This window comes from Primulina tabacum, chromosome 8 (genome assembly GCF_025594145.1).
Source record: "Primulina tabacum isolate GXHZ01 chromosome 8, ASM2559414v2, whole genome shotgun sequence".
Classification (NCBI taxonomy): Eukaryota; Viridiplantae; Streptophyta; class Magnoliopsida; order Lamiales; family Gesneriaceae; genus Primulina; species Primulina tabacum.
Window position 1 is genome coordinate 7581383 of NC_134557.1, and position 23692 is coordinate 7605074.

The window sequence follows — 23692 nt, forward strand, 5'->3', positions numbered from 1 at the left end:
TTTCTTCTCAATCCACCTAACTTCTTCCCTCGATTTTATTTAAGAAATTCGGCCGGCATTGTTGATAAATTTGTAAAAAAAAAATTTGAACAGAGAAAACGCATTATGGACATATGTTACATGTAATAATTGATTTCAGTCATCAACTAGCATAATTATTAAAACAATCGAAAGTTGCGGCTAAAGTACGTAACACTTGTGATATATATATATAGTTTTAATATGGTGGTTAGTACTTATATAGCACCGATCGATGTGACGTTTATTTATTGGATGTATAAGATATTATATCAGTCAGATCGTATAGATGTTCGTGTTAATTGCACCATCGCAAGTCACGAAGCAAATATTACTTATATTGGAATAAGATGGGTGAATTTCTTCATAATTCACTATATTTGGATTGTACTTCCTTGTTCGTTATTTATTAATTGAATTGTAAGGTTCGAACTTTTGAGTTTTGTTCTGATATTAGGCAAAAAAAATTGTGTGAGACAAAAAAAAATTGTGTGAGACGGTCTCACGGGCCGTATTTTGTGAGATATATATCTTAATTGGGTCATTTATGAAAAATATTATTTTTTATGCTAAGAGTATTACTTTTTATTGTGAATATAGGTAGAGTTGATTCGTCTCACAGATAAAAATTTGTGAAATCGTTTCACAGAAGATCTATTCCTGATATTACGTGGACATACGTACATAAATTCGAGCTAATTAGATGTACATTTAAGATATTTGTATTTCAGAAAATGTATAACATGTTTATGGATAAAATATTAGACGTGAGGTTGGGATTTTAATTTAAAAGTGGAAATCTGTGGTATTCGAATAATATTTAAATGAATCACATCAACATCAATCCATTTCAAAAGAGGGGTTAGTCAGATCTGGTTGGTGGGTTCCTGGTTTGCTTTTGAAATTCATGCTCTTAAATTTTTTCAACGGGTCGACTTGGCCCAAATTCAGTTTTGTCCAATTGAATTGAGGCCAAGCCCATCAAAAAAGTTTCGAATTTGATGGGCTCCCAGATTCTTTGTTGTTCGAATAAAACATGAAAGTTGAAGCGGACTTAAGTTACGGACTTGCTTAGATTTGGGACTTCGAAACCAATATTAACAAATTTCCTCCAAATCCAAGAAAATTTACGGTTGAAGTTTTTCTACGAAATTTTATTCAAATGCAATCACATAACATCAAAGTCCAGAAACAGACATAATTTCTTGAGATTTGAAGAACTTTTTTATGTGGACAGTCGACTGTCTCTGCTTGGGTCGACGAGTAATACAGGGAGTGTTATTTTTTCTTGTGGAATTATAGTTCCAAGAAAAACAAGAGCCCTTCAAAAACTACTCGTGATCATGAAACCAGCTGCTGATTTTGAAAATCAAAGAACATTCGCAGGACAATCTGTTTTATCAAAACATGTTTTGATCATCCTCAGCATCACAATCTGTTTTCAAGAATCAAAATCTTCAGTTTCAAAATTTGTTTCCTCCCACCCGACACTCCCACCGATTCCAGTTCTTCCTATCCCAACCTCACGCCAGATCTCATGGCAGCTCTCAGAAATGACGATGTTCTTCCACTTTGGACCCAACACTTTCACAGATTCGGAGTGGGGAACGGGTCACGCTGACCCTTCAGTTTTCAACCCTACTGCCTTCAATGCTACTCAGTGGGTTGCTGTAGCCAAAGACTCTGGCTTTTCGAGGGTTATCCTCACTGTAAAGCACCATGATGGGTTCTGTCTTTGGCCCTCTGAATATACGGATTATTCTCTGAAGTCTAGTTCTTGGAAGAATGGGACAGGGGATGTGGTGAAAGAGCTTGCCGACGCTGCAGCAGTCGCTGGTTTAGAATTGGGGCTTTACCTTTCTCCTTGGGATAGACATGAACCTTGTTATGGAAAGACTCTCGAGTACAATGAGTATTACATGGGGCAGATGACTGAACTGCTCACTTGGTATTCCAAAGTAGATTCGCTTTGTTGTTCTCACTATTTCATTTTTAATGGGTTTTGTTTGGTTTTGGAGTATGTTTGAATCTTGTTGTTTATAATGCTGAACACCAAGGTTATGCATTGTGTTCTATGGATAAATCATCGAATGGTTTAATGTATTCACTTAAAATGGATCAGGTATGGTGACATAAAAGAAATTTGGTTGGATGGCGCAAAGGGTGAGGGAGAGAAGGACATGGAGTACTTTTTCGATAACTGGTTTAGTCTTATTCATCAGCTTCAGCCTCAGGCAATCATATTCTCTGACGATGGCCCGGATTCGAGGTGGATTGGGGATGAGGCTGGTGCTGCGAGGACTACTTGCTGGTCTCTTTTTAATCGCAGTGTCATAAAGATCGGCCAAGCTGCTATCGAGGAGTGAGTATGCTTCAAGTCAATATTGCTTTCCCTTGTTTGGAAAACTTTGTTCCTCAGTATCAGTTATTTTTCAACTCTCAGTTATTTGGGAGAGGGAGATCCACAAGGCCCTGACTGGGTACCTGCAGAGTGTGATGTCTCGATACGAGCTGGATGGTTTTGGCATGCATCACAAGCTCCAAAATCGGCACTCACTCTTCTAGATATCTATTATACATCCGTGGGCAGAAACTGTCTCTTCTTACTGAATGTACCCCCAAATTCTTCAGGCCTTATATCCCCAGAAGACATCCAAGTCCTCCAAGACTTTACAGAGATTCGGAACTCCATATTCTCACATAATCTAGCAAAAAGTTCTCTGGTTTGGGCTAGCAACACAAGAGGTGGTGTGAAATGTTCTACATATGGCGCTCAGCGTGTTCTTGAAGATGGAATTTTTTCATTCTGGGCTCCAGATAAAGCACAATCAGACTGGGCATTGTTCTTTGATTTTGAAGAAGATGTGACTTTTAATGTCTTGCTAATCCAAGAACCAATACATATGGGCCAAAGAGTGACGGAATTTCATTTTAATTTCATGAACGAAGAAGGGGAATGGGAAGAGGTCACAAGGGGCACGACTGTGGGATACAAAAGATTGTTATTGTTCCCAAGTGTCACATGCAGTCACTTGAAGCTTGAAATTATTAGATCTCGGGGCGATCCATTGATATCTTATGTAGGTTTATATGTCGATCCGTTTTCAGTTGTTGGGTATGCCTCGTTGCTTAGCTCTAGATCACGGTTCAACGGTAGTGCAAGTCTTTAGGGAAAACAATGCACATGAAAATTCCAATGATCTCTTGTTTTCTTTTTCTTGATGTATTTTGGAGCAACGTGTATAATTTTTAAACCATTTGGTATTGAATATAATTTGAAATATGCTTTTCTCACATATGCAGACATTGGAGTAAAATTTTCAATACATCAAAGCAATTTCGTGGAGGGTTTCGCCTCAAGGCATAAACATCACATGAAACTGCCTTGTGCGTAATTTACGAAGTCTTTACATATCTAAGAAGACGAGCAGCCATAGCCCCATGTCTTCTAGCTTCCCAGTCGCTAAGCTTCTTATTTTGGATATTTTCAAGGATGTTACCTTCCTAGATTCGGTCACTTGAGTCATCAACCTTGTTAACAGCAGCACTACAGTCATCATCTTCCTCTGGCCCTATTATAATTTCTCCAGATTTTTCCTCTTCAACATGATTATCAATTCCTCTGCTCGCCCAGTTCGAAACCTTCAGGTTCATTATAAACAGATGTATACTCGGATGCTGGTACTCACCGTGCATCTACATGGATTACAAAAAGACGATGATTGAGGAGATAAAGTTTAACACCCACCACACAAAATCTTGACCTTTAATTTATGTTCATTTGGGCTTCAATGTCTCTTGACCCTCTCAAAATTGAAAATTTTAAAACTGAGCTATGGCCATGATGTTTAATACACACATTACCCCATCAGATATAATATATATGTCACTCTTTCACAAGATGCAAACATTTTATCATAACTACTGCTTATTTGACATTTGTATATCCAGAAGATAGTTACCTTTGCTTTAGGAACAGGTTTAACTTCAAAATTTGTCTTCCATAAGTCAAGCATACGATCATGGACATTAGTGGAACGAAGTTCATAACCCAACTACAGACCAAGGTTCTGACAAATTAGAACATCATCACTTTCAGTTCAAACTTCAAAAATACTTTTAAAAGCAATACCAAAATTGTGGTTCTGGGTCCGGATAATAAAAGTAGAGTCTGCAAAAGTGGTTCCAAAAGGTGCTCTGCATATACCTACGTAGACAAATTCAAAGAGTTGTCATGTTTGGATGAGTATTACTAGCACTTGATATTACCAATGTCGGTTAAAGGCAAAACATTCAATAATATTTTTGTACAATCCCTTTAAGAAGAGGATAGTTTTAACAGGATAAAATGTTTAGAATTGTCTAACTCACAACATCAGTGCCAATTATGTAGTCAAATGGGGGATCGACGGCCCTTATATGGTCAGCATCACCCCAGTTAAGCTCGGCGACCTCAATGGATCCAAATGAATCTACAAGAAATAAAACCATCATGTAAGGAAAAAGGAAAGGGGAGCCAAAAGTGTATGCCTCTACTTCCAACTAGGTTTTTCCTTTTTTTCTTCAAAACTTTGTGTAATATTTTGAAAATTTGCACGTTTTGACTTCCCAAAATTCATTGAGGTACCTCAAATCACCCCCCTCATCTTCTCTCGTAGCCTCTATCGAATTCTAATACTTGTCCCCTCCTTCAACCATGGGGAAGTGGTGAAGAACAGAACTAAAATCTATGCAAAACACTGCACACTCAAAGAGATATACAAAGAGAAAGGACACCTGAATCAGAATTCATTTGTAGGATTCTTGAGGTATTTCGCTCCACGTTTCTCATAAGCAAAGGCAAAACTTCAGTTTGGTCAGTTGTAATCAAATCACATCCGAGCAATGCCATACCTGAAGAACCTCGTCATTAGTGTCTAATCTTGAATGTTCCAAAAATTTTACTCAGATCAAGTTTGGCAATGCAAGAAGCTCACCAAATCCAGCTACTCCACAGCCTGCTCCAAGTTCGATTACACGTTTTCCTTTTAGTTTAGATGGAGAAAACCTTCCCTTTCTACAATTTTTTTCCTTCATAATGAACACAAACAGGTTTTATTAGTTTGATTAAACAAAGACCGACAATTTAACTATCATTAACAACTAATTCATCATCAGCATTTATGTAATGCAACATAAGAGAGAGAAAAAGTAATAAATAAAATTCTACCTTTTATTATCATCTTAGTCCCTCTTGCCAGAACCACGGAATTTTTAAAAAAAAATCAGTAATAGGGAAGCGAACACCACCCGAAAAAATTACCAGAAATTTGACCAAGACCATTGATGCGTCCCACACAGTAGTCCCTAAATGCTTGGAGTTGGGATCCTGTCACATTTGCAGCATAATCATCATTGTGAATGAGGCAATCATGAAGCAGAAGAAAAAATTTTTTTTCGCGGAAAAGTTAGTCAAAAAACTCAGCAAACAAAAGATCAAGGATATGCGCTCATCATAGCCAATCTAACATTCTATTAATTTTGGAGCAAAGGATGATTTCTTTCCTACAGTATATATAGCGTAATAAACTTATTATAAAGAAAAAAAGAAAAAAAACCAAGGCATTTATTAAGTTTCAAAAGGAAGATAAACCAGAGATTCTCAAAAGATTACAAGAACCACAAATTTCCATTTTCTAAGTGCATGCAATAAGATTTTTCCCCGTGACGAAAGTCACGAAACAACGGATACAACAGCATGTCAAATATGACAATCGATCTGAATAAACCAGAGATTCTCAAAAGATTACAAGAACCACAAATTTCCATATTCTAAGTGCATGCAATAAGATTTTTCCCTGTGACGAAACAACGGATACAACAGCATGTCAAATATGACAATCGATCTGAATGCAATCTACTCTCAGATTATTTGACGCCAACTGGAGTGAACAGCAACTATTGACAGTATATATTAGTTAATCTAACTTAGATTATAGAACGAGAAGAAAAAAAATCATGAACAATCGCACTACCTGTGAAAATTGAAGCTGATGGCCGAGGGCTTCAAATACAATAGCTGATGTGTGAGGAGAATTTAGCCTGAGAATATAAAGGGGAAAAGTTTAGCAAATCCAATAGGGAAATATACTATCATGCGGTGGAACGCTTGGAGTTTCAGATTCATTATCCAGGGATAGCCATATGGAAATGCACAGCTGACCAAAATATGTTGTTTTATGTTTAAGAACTATTAAAGAGTTCGAACTCAGCAATTTAAAGATAAGAACACGAATAAATCATACGAAAAAGCACAGTGAAAAAATATAATATAGCATAGAATCAAACCGTAAGTAAGAATCTTCAAGATAAGTTTTTTCTTAGAATAAACTTTAATCTGGATCAATAAAGTGTTCAAAGCAAATTACCTGTCCGCATCCATCTGAAAGCTTCGACTCAATCTCTTGCGTCCTCACACCCTCGTCACAACACTGAAAATTCTAAACTAAAAAGGAAAAAGGTGGAACCTTCAATCTCTTCCACTCAATAGCAAAAGCAAACTCAAACAGAACACATTTCTGCCACCAAAAACAGAGACAAAAAATAAGACCACACATGAAATGACAAAATTCCGCTTGGGTTCTGATGAAATGCCCAAAATAAGTAGGAGAATAAGGACATCAGTTTGTACAAGATTAGGCGTGGGAAGGCCCAAATCTAAGATTTGATTCTCATTTTTCACGAAGCTACTTATTTGAACCTGTCCATTTTTTAACCTAACAATTAAAATTAAGGTAAAAATTAATTAAGGTAAAAATTGGTGTGAGACAATTCATGAGTCATATTTTATAAGACTTATCTTTTGTTTGGATCATCCAAATAAGACCGTCTCACAATCGATTTACGGGTGTCTAGCAACGCAAATCCCATGTCCATGGGCCAAATGCGGGGAAAAGGGGTAAAAGGAAGGGGAAAATGAGGTAATTGTTAATAAACTAAGTTACATGGATTCATCTAATTTTACTATTTTGTTCATTGAAAAAAATTAATTAATCAAAATAAAAACTTCATCTCAAACTCAACTCTATTCATAAAACTTAACCCCAAACTCCACCTCAAACTTCATCCTAAATGTGTAAAACTCGACTCAAATGTGAAAACATTAACTTAAGTGTGAAATTTTGATCGAAATGTAAAAAAGCTAACCCAAATTTGAACAACTAGACCTAAAATAAAAAATTCGACCCAAACTCAATTCAATTATGAAAAACTTGACCAAAATATGAAATGTCGACCCAAATATAAAAATTCGACTCATACTCGATCTAAATGTGAAAAACTCAACTCAGATGTGAAAACTTTTACATAAATTAGAGAACTCGACCTAAACTCGATCCAAATATGTAAAACTCGACTCAAATAAAATATGTATATAATTATTTATGTTAATAATTTAATCAAACGTGACATAATGTAGTGGTAAGGTGTTGTGTTGTAAAAAAAACACATGGTTTGAATATTGATTTGGATAAAATGTAATGTTATTTTAACAAGTATACGTAAAGACTATCTTGCCCTTTAAGTCACTACTTTTAACCAAATTTTAAAAATCACTCTGTGCGATTAAAATAAATTTGTGAGGAGTCGTATATATTTTAATGACATGTGAAAGAAGTCAATTACTTTATGTTTGAGCTAAAATATTTGATTATGAAAACCCAATTTAATTATGGAGGTCCAATTAATTTATGAAAGTCCATTAAATGTGGCAAATAAATCCTCATCGATTCAAATTTATTCAGATAAGTCAAGAAGATGGTGGGAAGAGGAGAAGATCGTGGGAGAAAAGGGGAAAAGATCGTGAGTCATGGGAGGATTAGAAGAAATCGCACCGTATAGTGAAGAAAATGAAGGAATCAGCCAACACAGAGAACACACACACTTTAGCAAAAAATTTCAATCTTCAAACACTAGTTTTCAAGCATTCAAATATATTTTCTACCATTCTAGGTCTCATCGTTTCAGATTTCAACAACTTTATATGTTATATTTTTATGTCTTGTAAATTCATACCGTTTATTGAAAATATAAACAATGTCAAGGGCTTATTTTTTTCAAATTCCAATATTTTTCTTCGTTTTGGTGTTAATTTGTATTAGGAGATTAGAACCGACGGTCAAATTTAGGATTCGTTTTTTCTTGATTTTTAAAAGTTATTTTTATTATTTTTACACGAATTGGTGTATCTTTATACCTGACACGCCCACAAATCAAATAATATGCAAACATTTTCTAAATCAAAAAAAGAGTCATTTTAATTATTATTTTGTCCACAAAATAAAAACATAAATTAATCAAAATAAATTTTTTACTCTAAACTCAACTCAGACATAAACTCAACTAAGACATAAAAACTATTCCCCAAACTTTACCCAAAATGTGTGAAACTCGACTAAAGTATGAAAACATCGACCCAAATGTGAAAACTCGACCGAAATATGAAAAACTCGACCAAAATATGAAAAATTCAACTCAAACATGACCTAAATATGAAAAAATTTGATCCAGTTATAATATTTATATAATTATTTACATAAATAAGATTAAACAAGAAATAGTGTAGTAGGAAGGTTTTGTGTTGTGCGAAAGCACACGGTTCTGTTGGGTATAATAATTGTCCCTCCTTGGTAGAGCGATCGAATCGTGGTGCTTGAGCTGTTGTGCGGTTTAAAAGATTTGAGTTGCACCATTACTACTAGCTATATCTTTTGGTAAAGCGACAAACGCTCGTTCCTACGATTGATATCAGAGCCAAGGTCACGGGTTCGATTTCCATTGATTGCAAGGAGTACAATTATTGTGAAGGAGATTGTTGAGTGCAATAATTGTCCCTACTTGGTAGAGCGATCGAATCGTGGTGCTTGAGCTGTTGTGTGATTTAAAAGATTTGAGTTGCACTATTACTACTAGCTATAGCTTTTTGTAAAGCGATAAGCACTCGATCCTACATGCTCAAATCTGGATCGAGTCAAAATTTGATGTTATTTCTATATTTTATTTTGACAACAATGGGTAAGATCATTTTGCCCTTTAAGTTACCCCTTTGACCAAATAAAAAAAAAAATAGTCTCCCTCCAATTGAAATAAAATGGTGAGAAGTCATATATATTTTAATGACCATCGAAATGCTCATATTTCTTTTACTTTTAATATAAAATATAAATTTCTATAAAATAAATGATCTAATATAATTTTTATTTAAAAAATGTTTGTGTAGCCATTAATTACCATAAAATCTCTATAAATCAATAATGTTAAGATCATAGAATTTTATTATTTTAGATAGATATTAATTAATCGATAAATAAATAATTTATTATTTCAAATAATATTTTTTATTCAACGAACATAAATTTAACTACATAAAAAAGTCATCATGTTTCAATAAATAAATTATTGTGCGTATATATAAAACTAAAAGCAAATTATATATACAAACAAATTATTGTACACATATATTTATAAAACCAAGTGAGTGATATTTATTATTTTTTACAATTAAATGTATTTATTATATCAACTAATAAATAAAATTTATTTTATAAACAAAAACAACAATAAAATTTTATTTTCTTTCTTCTGTAATCATTTTTGCTACATGTTTCATGAAAAATACAACAATAGAAACATATTTTTCTCGATTGTCTTACTTATGTTTTGAGCAGCAATTAAAATCAACTGTGATTCCTAATCAATCTTGTAACATATTATTTCTCATTATTATTAACATATAATGGTCGAAGTTACTACTTCTTGTTTGCACTTTTTATTTTTGAAGAAATCTTGTTGGATCACCATTTGTTGTGCCCAAAGAAGTAAATGATAGAAACTAGAGTTTACGATTAAGATCATTCACGCAGAGTAATAAAAAAAACCCAACTAAATCTGCTATGCTACAGAAGTATCAACCCGCTGCCTCGAACAAGAGTACAAGAACCCAGACGTTAGCGTAGAAAGCATGATTACACGAGCAAAACCAAGAATGTATTACAATACTTACAATGCAGCTAGAGTTTTTTGAATACATAAATACCATACCGCTTTGTGAAAGAGGATCAGAGTCGAAAATCGGTATCTTCTGATTAATTACAAACCTCGTATTTAATAAGCTTAGCAAATGATTAAGAGATTAAGTTATGATCGAACTCTAGCTAGACGTGCCCTTATTTCTTCAAGCTCTTCCTCATCATCAACATTTTCCTATTGTTTAAGAGCAGTACAGGATGTGAGAAGGGAAAAGGAAGATTACAAGAAAGGGGAGGTTGCTCTTCAAACAAAACAGAAAAATTAACATTACTGCAAACATTTTCTGAAACAGCAAGTTTCATCCCTCCAAAATTTATGAGGCCCTCAAAACTTACAAATGTCCAAATCCACCCACGGAGGATATACCATAATAGGAACAAATGAATCGTACCTCTACATCTTCACTTGTTGCAGGTTGCTTTAGCTTCTCCTTCTTGACTGCTTCGGGAAGTTGTGCAGCAGTTTCACCAGCAATTGCTGTTAACACCTTGTCAATTTCTTCTTCAGTTTCCTCTTCTATGTCTTCTGAATCCAGTGCATTATCCACTGCGTCATTCATCATCTCTTCTATAACTCCAGCCTGCAGAACATGATAGGACCTTAGTTCTTCAGAGATGAAAGAGATTTTTTCATTAGGTGTTGGGACCCTATTTATTAATCTGATGGTGTTGTGTTACACCATTATCCCATCTTTTCTGACATCATTGTCGAAAGAAGTGTAGAATCTAGAATCTTTAGGTTAATTTATGCAAGAAAATTGGAAATATCATCGGTAAATGATTAAGCTACCATAATAAGTAACACGCTCCCAGAACTTGTCTACAGGCTACAGCACCTCAATTATGACTCAAACTTTGACAAAATACCATCGCATACGCAAAAACCATTATTTTCAACATTATAGACAAACTTTCCGCTGTTCCACTTTTTCCTTGGTGTCTTTTTGGCAATCCTCCAAAATACCAAGATAAGGTATATATTAAATACCTGCTCAACCAAGCAAATATCCGTCTCTCTCAGAAAAAAGAACAAAGAAGAATATTTCTCACTTCCACTTGCCACAAAGCTGAAATTACCTTTGTCATTTCTTTGCTGAATTCTTGCATAGTGACAGCTACCTCTGGAGCCTTCATAAGATTATTGACAAGCTTCATGACTTCAGCACTTTTGGATAAGTGCCCAACAGTTCGGGCAATAGCTGAAAAATTATTAAAGAAGATCATGACACAGTGGCAACTAATAAGTACTCAGTTTCCAAAAGTTAAAAAACAAAATGAAAAGATCCAAGAAGACAGACATAAAAGATGCATCTCTCCAACTCCTAGAAACACTACATTAAACGTCTAATAGGATAATGTGGGTGCGTTTATTCTCAGCTTGTCACAACTTATAACATCCGCAAATAACAATAATCAACCCACTAGAAAGGGATTTCTATGTTTATCTTATTCAATCCTTTGAATTTCTGTAAAATTACATAATGCCGAAGCTGAAACACTTGAATATTAAAATTGAATTCTTAGTTTTGACTGGAACACAAATATATAATTTGTGACAATGTTCATAATTCTCAGATAACAAGAGCCAACAAAGAAACATCGGGTTCTCATCTGGCAGACTATGTACGTTGCAAATAGAAGGTATGATAGACCTTGAAGCGATGATAGCAAAACAAATCTCAACAGCAAAAATATAAGCCAGCTTGTTCATTAAGGTAAGAAGATGCCAATGCATTAACACAACAATCTCCATGACACCCTGATCATATATCTAGCCAAAAGTTAACACCATCATCCTACATTTTAACAAGGCAGATCAAGGGTATGCTAACAAAAGATGCCCTTATATATCCAACTCCTATATACATATTTGATCCACTCCACATATAGCATAACACGTGTAAGGTCATTAGAAAAAATGATGATATCTAGAATTAAAAGTACAAAAATGTTCCTCCATCCTTAGCTGTAACTGAATATAACTAGAAATTTTCTTGCCTTGATCACTAGATCTCACAATAGTTCATATAGCACAAATAATGGGCCAATATTGTCGAGCTCTTCTTGAAAGATGGTTTCAAGGTTACAAGCCTAACAAGTAATCACTTATTCAAAACAATATACAAGTGAAAAATAAAAGGACGATCATACCAACACTTTCTCCAAGATGCATTGATATTGAATTCAACTGGGCCTTGTTTTCATAGAGGCGATTCACAGTTTTCCTAGATCTCACAAGTTCTTTTGCAAGGGCCTGATATAATAAATTATTAATGCAGCACATCAGAAAAAAATATTCCGACATTCAGTCTACATTTATGTAGACTGTAGCCCAACTCTAAGAGTTAGCTTCTCCAAAATTTTAGGTAGTTCTCAAAATCATACTTTTGCATACAAATAAAACTATATCCAAGGAGGGTGAATCAAACACAAACTCCATGCCATTATCTCTCTACTGCAGCAATCAATCAATTTCCCCAACCCCAAGTGACCATCGATAATCACTTTAATCACAAAGAAAAAAGTAAACCAAACGTCAAACAATACCTTAATCATAAAAAAATTAACTAAAATACCTTAGCTGAACCCATGTCGTTTCTTTTAGCAGCATCCTTGATGGCTTTCTGCACATTCTTCTCTTCTTTCTGTATGTCTAAACAAGCCCATTAATAAAAGCAACAAAAATAACTCGTCAACCCCACCAAAAATAAAGGAAAAAAATATCTAAACAAAATTAAATACAACGCAACACCTCGAATCTGGCGTTCGATGTTGCGGCACTCTTGCCGAAGGCGACGCTGCCAATCTCTGAGCAATTCCTGGGGATTCGGCTTCGGCTTCAATATCTTCATCATTTTTTCCATTATTTCTGTTCTATCAATTCGATTTCCGGTAAAATAAAGTGTTTCTCTCTCGATTTCGCGGTCGATCGCTGCTACGTGTTAGATTCTCAACTGATGCTCGTAATTATCGGCAAATCAAATGTCCAATTGGGGACCAAAAGCAGAAAGAGGGATAGAAATTTAGGATGCATATTTACGAAGTATTGACTCGCCAAGGACTCGAGCGGGGGGTGAGAAAAGTTCTGGGGCTACGCTACGTATCTGTAATTGGGCTGGCCACTTACAGATTAACCATCCTTAAGGCCCAAAAGGGGTTGTAATTTTTTTTAAAAAAATAAATAAGGTATTATTATTAAACAAATCGGGAATAATTACATCTATACTACCTATACTATTTTATTAAGTTTGAACACATAAAATAACTAACTTTAGTGTCATGGTCTGTTTTAAAAATTATATATATTGATAAAATGTTAAAATTTTAATGCAAGTTATATGCAGTTCAGCGGATAGAGTCATTGTTTCTTGGGGTTTAGATTATACGTTCAATTCTTACTTATGTCATTTTTTTATTCTTTTATTTTTCAATTTATTTTTTAATTTATATATCAAAATTACAGTGTAGTCCCTAACTATTTCTTATAATTATATTTTGATCCTCATTTAAATATAAATCAAATGAATTATAAAAATATTATACACTGGTGCACTAGTTTAAAATAAGAGCATGTGATGAAATAATTCATCCGCTAAAGTGTGCACAAGCTGATTCGTTGTTCTTCGCAACTCGCAAGGTTACAAACACCGATTCTCTTGTACGTCTCCAATTGGAGCGATCAACATCTCAAAACGCTCAATGTAAGCATCGATGGGCTGTTGCTCTTGCTTCAACGTGCCACTAATTCAAATGGATTTGCATCGTACCCGCTGCAGCTCTTAATCAACTCCTCTGAAAATCGATCCCAACTCATGTTGGGAAGCCTCGCCTTCATCCAACGAAACCAGTGAACCGTGGAGCCTTGCATACAAATGTAAGCCAGTTTGAGCCTACACTCGAAAGGGGTGTTATGGACTTCAAAATACTGTTCTATCTACCCCTTATCTTTTTATTGAATTATTTGTGCTCACCTCTTCTCTTAAAATAATGTTGAAAAACGTAGAAAACGATTCATAGCCAAAAATTAATTAAGCCCTCTAAATGTCGGCCGTATTAAATAGAACCATTTTTTGTGTAACATTCCACTAATATTTCTATTTTTCGATTATAGAACTTTTTGCTTGTGCAAAATAAAAGATTCCATATATAGAAGATAATATCATTATGGCAAAAACTTGTGTGAGACGGTCTTACGGGTCGTATTTTTGAAACGAATATCTTATTTGGGTCATACATGAAAAAATATTAATTTTTATGCTAAGAGTATTACTTTTTATTGTGAATATCGGTAAGGACGTTGACCCGTCTCACATATAAAGATTTGTGAAACCATCTCACAAGAGACCTACCCGATTATTATAATGAACAAATTTCATTTTATTTAATTCCTTCCAAACCAATCACCAAATCATTTAATACCAAGTTAATAGTGAATAATGCTATTCTCAGTTCGAGCAATATTCCGGCATCATGTCACACGGTGCTAATGAATTGATTTTTTGAGTTTATCTAGGACACAAAAATAAGTTGTGGCTGCGAGTTTTCGAAGTTAAAAAAAATTTTAAAATCTGGCATCATGTGAAATTATGTTAAATTAAAGAATTTATTAAATTTGTTCTCTCTGATTCCAGATAATTTTTTTTTAGCAAACTATGTATTCATTTTATGATTAACGTGTATATATTTTAAAATTAGGATACATTGGATGTGATTTTATATATATGATCCGTGAAATTAAACTATATATTCAGGCCATGCATGTGACGAATTTATGTAATGAAAAGATAATGACTTTTTATTCTACATTTATGACTTTCATTGAAAGTTTTTGTAACGTATTTAAAGTTTGCGAATAGTATATACATACATATATATAGGGTTCTTGTATATTTATTTGTACTCAAAAATATAAAAACATAAACATATTCACAAAAACTCTTGTGAGACGGTCTCACGGATCAATTTCGTGAGTCAAATATCTTATTTGGGTCATTCATGAAAAAGTATTACTTTTTATTATAAATATCGGTAGGGATTGTCCCGTCTCCCATTCGTTAGACCGTCACTATTGATGTTGGTCCTCGCAGTCTTGTTATCTATACCATTTACAATATCACCACACAATACAATTCCATGACACATTCTCCTTACCTTTTTATATATCGATCAACTCTAACCAGTAATTCTCAAACGAAACAGGCTAATTAATCATCAATCTTACTTTGTAGCCATGGATCATCTCCAGCTTGTCTCTCTTCTCTTCCTAATCTTGATGTTTCCTTTAACAAATAAGGCAAATGTGAATGGCCCACCGTCTCCAGGCTACTACCCCAGCAGAAGAATTGGCTCCACAGAATTCGACCAAGTGTGCACCAATCTTTGGGGTCCTCAGCATCAGACTCTCGACCAAGGGACTCTAACTATTTGGCTCGACATTAACTCAGGTACACATAACACATGCACTGCATAATTTGCAATATATATATATGTGTGTGTGTGTGTGTGTGTGTGTGTGTGTGTGTTTCATAATGTGTTTTATCATGCTACTTTAATTTGATAATTCTTAACCACAGGAAGTGGATTTAAATCTCTTAGCCCGTATTCGTCTGGCTATTTTGGTGCCTCCGTCAAGCTCCAATCTGGCTATACTGCTGGAGTGATTACATCCTTTTATGTAAGACACTGATCCCGGCTGGCTGGCAGGCTTCTGCTTCCTCTTTGCTTAATTATAATGCACGAATATATCTGATATATCGATAATGGTAAAATTCTTTATATATATACATGGGCAGCTCTCGAACAATGAAGATTACCCAGGGAACCATGATGAGATTGACATAGAGTTTCTTGGGACAACAGAAGACAAGCCTTACGTGCTGCAAACAAATGTTTACAATAGAGGGAGTGGAGATGGAAGCAATATTATTGGCCGAGAAGTGAAATTTAACCTTTGGTTCGACCCCGCCAAAGATTTCCACAATTATGCCATTTTTTGGGATCCAGATGAAATCATGTAAGTTCTATTGCATGTCTATGCACGCACATATATACTATTTTATAATATAAATAATAACACGATTTTCCTTCTCGTGATATTATATGTATGTTTTATAGCCAAAAAAAAAGTAATTAATCCACAACACTCACATCTATACATATACAATTGAAAGTTACGCCAAATATATAACGACCTTACATCGGTTTTGGAAGAATTTGTAGAACACTGATAAAGCTGAGAGACTGACATAAACCATACACTTATTTCATGAGTTTGGTTGCTTATGTCTACTGTGACCAACATGAGTACTCTAGTTAAAACTCGACGCAGATAAGACTAAGATATGTGAACACAAATGGCACGAATAATAGACACCAGATTTATCAGGAGGCCTACGATATATCAAGTTTAGTCATTTTTTACGTAACGTTGATGTGACACGGTACTTCATTAGCACTGCTTCAAATTAAAATAGTCAAAATGGAAATATGCACGACTAAAACTAAAATTTAAAACTATATATAGATTATCAAAATCGCTATGAGATATACATGTGAGATCAAAATTGAAAATTTTCCTTCTCAAAAAATATAAAAGATTACCTGATCAGGTCCAACAAGCAAAACACAGCCTGAAAGTGAACAATGAACAACCCCGTGAACTTGGAAAGGACAAGTTCATGACCGTTCATTTCATGACTCGTGAATGACACAATCCTTTCTCCATGCAAATAATTCATTTTGTCTCATTTCCCTCTAATAAATTGTATATTATAATATATTGGTTTTTTTTTTACATATACCTGATTTTAAGATTAAAATACAGTTTTTTTGTGGATGATGTGCCAATAAGAAGGTACCCGAGGAAAAATGACGACACCTTTCCGGCGAGGCCCATGTGGGTTTACGGATCAATATGGGATGCTTCTTCGTGGGCCACAGAAAATGGAAAATACAAAGCTGACTACAGTTACCAACCCTTTGTTAGCCAATACAACAATTTCAAGATAAGTGGTTGTGATCCCAATGGTCTGGTTCAGTGCCGCCCAGTCTCCGGTCATCCTTCGAGGTCAGGAGGGCTGAGCCGCCGCCAGAATGCCACAATGGCTTGGGCACAAAACAACTACAAGGTTTATGATTATTGTCAAGATGTCCTAAGGGATCATAGTTTCACACCTGAGTGCTAAAATTGGGAAAATCGATAACAAATGTTCTTGAATATTTTATGTTATGCACGGGTCGTATTCTCTCATTATTTTCTTATAATTTGTATTGTCTTGGCTATGAGCCCACTTGTCAAGAATGTACGTAATTGATATACATTATATGCAGTAAGTGTTGGGACATCGTGTTCTCGCATCCAAGACGCAGCGGAAGTTTAAAAATTTTGTTCTTGGACGTCGTGTGTTTAAAAACATTGATAGGATGTTCTAAAAATTATACATTTGCTTTTATTACGTTGTACTCCAAACTATTCCGATTTTTACGCGAAGGTAGTTTTTTTTGTAAATCCCTACGTACGGCTCTTCTCCTTTAATCACCTAATTAGGTTCACGATCGAATACTGTCTTACTAGTTTGGTTTGCACTAGAAAATCCAAACGATTTATGCATTGAGACTGTAGCCTCTGAATTTTCAAAATCAAGAGATGGTGCAGCGACGGCGGCGCGGCGGTGGAAGGATACCAAAGGGCCGAAATTTCTTCACCAAAATTGTGAGATGGCCGTGGGTTTCTTGTCAAGGAAGGGAGAGATTTTTGTTTTGTTTTGTGTGCAAAAATTAGGTTAATAACTATGAGTGTTAGCGTGGTATATATATAGACTCCTAATCAAATTAGGAGTTCCTCTTTCACAAGGACTCTAATAATTTCATTATATTTAAACTCACATATAATTCATATATAATGTATTTATTAATTACCTTCAATAAAACATTATAAAATAATATCATATACACATAGTTTTATATCACTATATAAAATATATACATGTATATGTATATTAAATTAGATAATCATTATTTAATTTATAAACTAACTCTTTGGTTAATTTAATTCTAGAATCTTTTAGAATATTTATGAGAATTTGTGCATGTTATTAATCACCACTACTAGCACAATCATTTAATTAGTAAATTCCAAATTAAAAAAATTGATTCCGAACTCATTATAACCCGATCGATGATCCGAAAGAGCCGATGTACCCAAGGATACAAATCTTGTTCATATAATGAAAATCGAAAATTTCGAAGATCAAAATTTTAATTTACCAAATTTGGCAGCTGCAAGTTTTAGTGAACTCTTCACAAAACAGGCAGTTCCAATATTCTTTCTTATTTAGCAATCTTGTCAACTTCCATTTCTTCCATCATATGAAATCAGCTCATAAACTCCTTTATAAGGTTCATGTTTGATCTACATCAAACTTGTAGGACCGAGCGCTTGCCGCTTTACCAAAAGCTATAGCTATTAGTAATGGTGCAACTCAAATTTTTTAAACCGCACAGCAGCTCAAGCACCACGATTCGATCGCTCTACCAAGCAGGGACAATTATTGCACCCAACAATCTCCCTCCCAATTATTGCACTCTTTGCAATCAATGAGAATCGAACCCATGACCTTGGCTCTGATACCAATTGTAGGACCGAGCGCTTGCCGCTTTACCAAAAGCTATAGCTATTAGTAATGATGCAACTCAAATCTTTTAAATCGCACAGCAGCTCAAGCACCACGATTCGATTGCTCTATCAAGCAGGGACAATTATTGCACCCAACAAAAAACTATATTCGCCAAATTCCAACTCCTTGAAATTTGACTATCTCAACGGGAACATAAAATCCGATGCTTGTGTGACTCTCAATGGTTCAGGGATTCAGCTAGCCGTGGGTTCATATATTCATGTTATTCAGAATAACATTTATTCTTATTTTGGTTTATCCTAGTTAACCTTATTCTTTTCATCAACTCCTTGATCAAGAATGTCAGAACTCATTTCTGATTGTACCCATCGGATCATGATAAAACTGTCTAGTAGCATCGCTCTATGATTCCTATGTATCACTGATAGTGCCTGCAAGAATCTTTAAACATGGTTAGCGTACAATATGGTCCCTTCAACACATATATCCCGGTCAAATCTGCAGCCATTGGTATATCGAGAGTTGCATATGAATTCGACAACGATGCGATTTATCTTTGAGTACTAATAGTGACATGGTATGTGCAATTAGGAAAACACCTTTCCCTAAAGCACACTTCTTGCTCTGGCCAGATACTCCTTGCATTAATAACTTATCAGATCACATAGGATATCTTCACCCGTAGGCGAACGGTGAATCCCCGACTACAATTCATTTGCTCCTACGTATTTCGAAATTACACCCAACCTCGCCACCTGATGACCCTCGATGGAGTCGGTAAACGAATCAAAGTGTATGCTAGTACGTATAGCCCCTACCTTGTCCCGGGTGAAAGGACTAATGGTGTACAACTGTAACTGCGACTATTCCACTCGATAAGTGAGAACAACTTGGATAGTCTGAGGGAGGGTTGTTCAATGCATTATTATATGATCACCCATATGTGAATGAACATCTCCATGTCCTTGCTCATGAAACATGTCGTTTATATCACATATGCTACTCTCGAGCGGTCTTTATCCTTATTTTAGGAGACTGAATCGACTAGGAACCTGTTTAGAATATACGATACACTTCTTAATGAGTTTCATGATCTTACGTTGCTACGCAGATCTCATGGTACCTATTATATATTCAAGGACTTTATCTATGCATCTTGCATGGGTATACAGATAAAATATAATGTCATAATCGAATGAAATCGTAAAATATTATTAAAATAAAGATTGTTTTATATTATAGTTAATAAAAGCTCGAGCCACAAGTTGACTTACTGGACACATACTCTAACAATAAGAATCCAAAAGAGTGGAAGAAGACAAGTAAAAAATCAATAAAATATATTTTAAAATTAAGATATGCATACGTTGGAACAATTGTTTCTTAGTCGAGTAAGGAGTGGTTGAATAAATTTCTTGTTCTGTGAAAAAAAAAAAAAAAAAGACATTTAGTATGATTCGCTTTTCCACAACATAATGATTTGGAACTTGGAAGGATATTATATTGAACATTCATCTAAGCATGACTTGTAAAGTGTAACACACACGAACAACGAATCGTCTTCACCTTTCTAAATCATATGAATTCTAGAATCAAACCAGCGCTCATCTCCACATTCGTATTGGCGATTCTGTTTAGAACAAAATGCGGACCGTATGGGCTCCTGCACTCAACTCTCGCCAGCTCAGCAATACATTCCAAGTGGCATCCCAGAATTCTCTACACTAAGGATTTTCCTTTCTGAAACCTTGTAGAGATTCCCGCTCTTACCTGATTAGGGAACTTCACTCCAATCCACGTCCAGAAAGCGGGCTACCATGTCACGTCAGATGAGCCAGTAAATTTATGACACGTGGATGACTCGTTGCTGGCTTTTGGGGGACCTGTGAAGCCTTTCAGACAGGGCAACCAAAACGTGCCACGTCGCATCACCTGGCAACATTGGATCGTTGAGTAGAAGGGCTTGTCTCACGTCTGGGTCCCAGAGATTTTTCTGAATGCGAGTGAGATTGGTAGCTGCCACGTGCTCCAGGACTCTCCCGAGGTTTCCCACATCGTTCTCCGCTACTGTGAGGGATATCTCTGCCCATGGTACGGCGGAGGGGAATGGCAACCGGATTCCGTCGGCTATGATAACCGGGACGCAGCCCAGAGCCACGGATTCCACCAACCTCGGACTCCACGGAGCCCATCCCAATGGACACAAACAAAACTTTGACCGTAAAATCTCTGATTGGAAACCGGCAAATCGGTGTCTCCTCAAGTAAAATCGTCGATCGTTGCCGTATTTCCGCCATATCAGAGTCCGTACTCGACTAAAATAATATATAATTACATAAACAATTGTATTTCAAGTCGATTCAAATAAATTTTTTTTGTTCTCTACTCTGCTTTATAAAAAAAATTAGTAACTTTTTTTCTTGTAATATTGAATAATTTTGAAATTTAAATATTACTGAAAGAAAGAAAATGTTGTGATGGCATAAAAATAATATACTTATTGACAGTGAACAGTCACAAAGAGAAAAAGGGATCGGTTTTATATTTTAAATAAATAATTTTAAACATAAATGATTTATTGGATAAATTTTGTTCGAAAAAAAAATTTTATATACATATATTTTATAGAGCAGATCAATCATATCGATATTCACAATAAAAAGTAATACTTCTAGCATAAACAGTAATATTTTTTTATAGATGACTCAAATAAGAGATCCTGTCTGATAAAATACGACATGTGAGAATGTCTCACACAAATTTTGGCATATTTTATAAACAAGGAGCTGGACTTCTGAGTGGAGGAAAGCCCACTCAATTTTGTTCAAACACCTGGTATGTAAACTCTAATATAAAAATAATTATTATTAACGAAAAAAGATATCACACATTTTTTTTTCTATTCTATAAACATATATAAATATAAAATAGCTCTAAATTTCAAGTTCTAGTTTGTGCAATTTTTAATTTTCCCCATTAAAAGTAGATGACCCGATTATACTTTTTAGGATTTATACCAAAATAAATATTAATTAAATCTCCACTTGTTAATTTTTTTTTTTAGAAATTATTGAATAGGATGGATACTAACTTGCTATAAAAACGACCGCTGACGTTCTTGGGGTGGACTTCCATCTTGCCCCTGAAGTACGCGAATATGTCCCGTCGGCCAGACAACGGCGATCCTCCCAGCGTCCTTCGTACACTTTCCGGTGACACGTACGGAGGAATCACAATATTGTCTACTTCCTGACATGGGTTCTTGTGTTTCACCCCAAAAGTCTGCAATATTATTGAATTTTTCAAAAACTCAGGTACCCCATCCGCCATAGCCACGTGCTCCTACCAAGCAATAACAGAACAGATTTCAATTCTCTTACGAATTCATAGTAATACTTCCAGAGTTTTCGACAAGACACGTGTTGCCGATATTTCTTACCAGGGTGTGAAAACAAGAACCAAAATCATGGGAGGCGACAAAGACATGGTCAGAGCCGTGGTTGCGGTTCCAAAACGGATTCTGAGAAGAAACGTGTTCGATGGCGGATGATATGAGAGAACGGGCATGCCCGATAGCTGGAAATCCATTAACAGTGCTGAAATTGCATGAGACATAAACAGGGACCAAGAAAAAATCAGCCTCCCACGGGTCTAATGTTCTCACTTCCCCGCTGATCAAAGCCCTATGGATCGCCACCTCCGAAGCAAACAAATGGCTGCTACACCGCTCATTTGATAGCCAGTCTGTATTGTATTTCGAAGGCAAATCGTACACATACACCTTCAACCCCTTAAATAAACCTGGAAAATATACCAAGAAAGTTTTATATATAAAGAAAATATATGTCTATATTAATTACCTGAAAGAAGGAAAAAAAAACAGAAGAATAGTAATTAAGGTCTTCTTACCATATGAAATTTTCCCCGCGGAGGAATTGTGGGATGGTTCTTCAACGAGAGAGTGGTAGTTTTTAGAAGGTGAAACGATGGCTCTTGAAAGAGAGGTAGTATGTTTATTCCGAGTAACAAGAAAAGAGGATAAACAATAGGATAAAACAGAAAACCAGAGAATCCATCTGAAAAATCTGTAACAAAAACTCTTTTTTAAATTTCTGCTATATCTCGTGCTATGCAAAAACCTCATCCTCACGTAGAAGTCTCTGCTTCTGAGGGGTCTTTGAGTTTCAAGCATGTTGATTACCTTGATCATTTTTCGCCCCCTTAAACCTCGCAGGAAAGAAGGGATTGAAGGACAAGCGGTGGTTAAAATCGAGCTTTCTGAATTTGGTATTGCGTGAACTGGAGATTAAGGAACAAGAGACTGATGAAATGGATTTTGGTGGGGAGCTCCTTTTTTGCGTAAAAATGAATTTTAATAAATTTGTGGAAAAATCCAAACTTCTTGGGGTGTAGTCGAGGAGTTCACGTTATTTCAAGATTCCCCCGATACTACGTAAATTCTTTTCAAAATAATATGATATCTAAGAATGAGTCTCCTTGGACCCTTGTCCCATCCATGACCAAGGTAAGAGACCCATGATGGATCATGTACTCTCTTATTAATATGTGTGAGAGTCTAATTAGGGATTAACTATATTGATTCTTAGCAGCGTCTTTAGTTGTTCTCTTGTTTTATTCTCAGTACCTGACTTGAGCGTCGAAAAAGTTACGCCGGGACACTCTTCCGGCCCCCTTTTAACGGTCTCTTTTGTGATTTCAGACCTAGAGTAGATTAGATGTCTTTATTCGAGTTAGTCTCAACTTACCTCTATATTTGTAGTGAGTAACATATGTAATTCTTTGTATTTAATATATAAATTAACGTAACTGAACACATAATCAGAAATAGTTTATAAAAGAAATATAACACAAAACCGGAAAAAAATTTAAGATAAATAGTTCATATAATATGTAGTACACTTAGAACAGTGACTAGGTTAGGTGCCGTAATGAATTCGTTTTCATCCCATATGA

The 23692-nt window shown here is 35.3% G+C and overlaps 5 protein-coding genes across 7 annotated transcripts; 2 read left to right on the top strand and 3 right to left on the bottom strand.

Annotated features, from left to right (window-relative positions):
- The first annotated feature begins 1158 nt into the window (after window positions 1-1158).
- On the top strand, window positions 1159-3314 carry LOC142553519 (alpha-L-fucosidase 1-like). The gene is made up of 3 exons (XM_075663841.1): window positions 1159-1966; window positions 2141-2380; window positions 2462-3314. Exons 1-3 carry the CDS (start codon window positions 1362-1364, stop codon window positions 3186-3188), a joined length of 1572 nt encoding a protein of 523 aa, XP_075519956.1. The 5' UTR covers window positions 1159-1361; the 3' UTR covers window positions 3189-3314.
- LOC142553520 (uncharacterized) lies at window positions 3290-6765 on the bottom strand. The gene is made up of 9 exons (XM_075663843.1): window positions 6426-6765; window positions 6033-6099; window positions 5321-5386; window positions 4995-5088; window positions 4795-4911; window positions 4390-4490; window positions 4151-4225; window positions 3981-4073; window positions 3290-3714 (listed from the first exon to the last, which is right to left on the bottom strand). The coding sequence occupies exons 1-9, from the start codon at window positions 6437-6439 to the stop codon at window positions 3523-3525; spliced, it is 819 nt and encodes a 272-aa protein (XP_075519958.1). The 5' UTR covers window positions 6440-6765; the 3' UTR covers window positions 3290-3522.
- Window positions 6766-9877: 3112 nt separating this feature from the next.
- LOC142553521 (vacuolar protein sorting-associated protein 24 homolog 1-like) lies at window positions 9878-13158 on the bottom strand. The gene is made up of 6 exons (XM_075663844.1): window positions 12835-13158; window positions 12659-12735; window positions 12234-12336; window positions 11160-11281; window positions 10475-10663; window positions 9878-10257 (listed from the first exon to the last, which is right to left on the bottom strand). Exons 1-6 carry the CDS (start codon window positions 12944-12946, stop codon window positions 10192-10194), a joined length of 669 nt encoding a protein of 222 aa, XP_075519959.1. The 5' UTR covers window positions 12947-13158; the 3' UTR covers window positions 9878-10191.
- Window positions 13159-15147: 1989 nt separating this feature from the next.
- On the top strand, window positions 15148-17405 carry LOC142554496 (putative xyloglucan endotransglucosylase/hydrolase protein 32). Of its 3 annotated transcripts, none has more exons than XM_075665164.1 (4): window positions 15148-15526; window positions 15656-15756; window positions 15875-16095; window positions 16933-17405. In XM_075665164.1, the coding sequence occupies exons 1-4, from the start codon at window positions 15313-15315 to the stop codon at window positions 17264-17266; spliced, it is 870 nt and encodes a 289-aa protein (XP_075521279.1). In that variant the 5' UTR covers window positions 15148-15312; the 3' UTR covers window positions 17267-17405. The 3 variants fall into 3 exon arrangements, with proteins under 3 accessions (XP_075521279.1, XP_075521280.1, XP_075521278.1); XM_075665165.1 differs by having other exon boundaries at window positions 15149-15526; window positions 16936-17404; XM_075665163.1 differs by having other exon boundaries at window positions 15156-15526; window positions 16906-17389.
- Window positions 17406-20209: 2804 nt separating this feature from the next.
- On the bottom strand, window positions 20210-23186 carry LOC142553522 (putative glucuronoxylan glucuronosyltransferase IRX7). Its single transcript, XM_075663845.1, has 4 exons — window positions 22628-23186; window positions 22158-22519; window positions 21810-22060; window positions 20210-21033 (listed from the first exon to the last, which is right to left on the bottom strand). The coding sequence occupies exons 1-4, from the start codon at window positions 22926-22928 to the stop codon at window positions 20562-20564; spliced, it is 1386 nt and encodes a 461-aa protein (XP_075519960.1). The 5' UTR covers window positions 22929-23186; the 3' UTR covers window positions 20210-20561.
- Window positions 23187-23692: the final 506 nt, after the last annotated feature.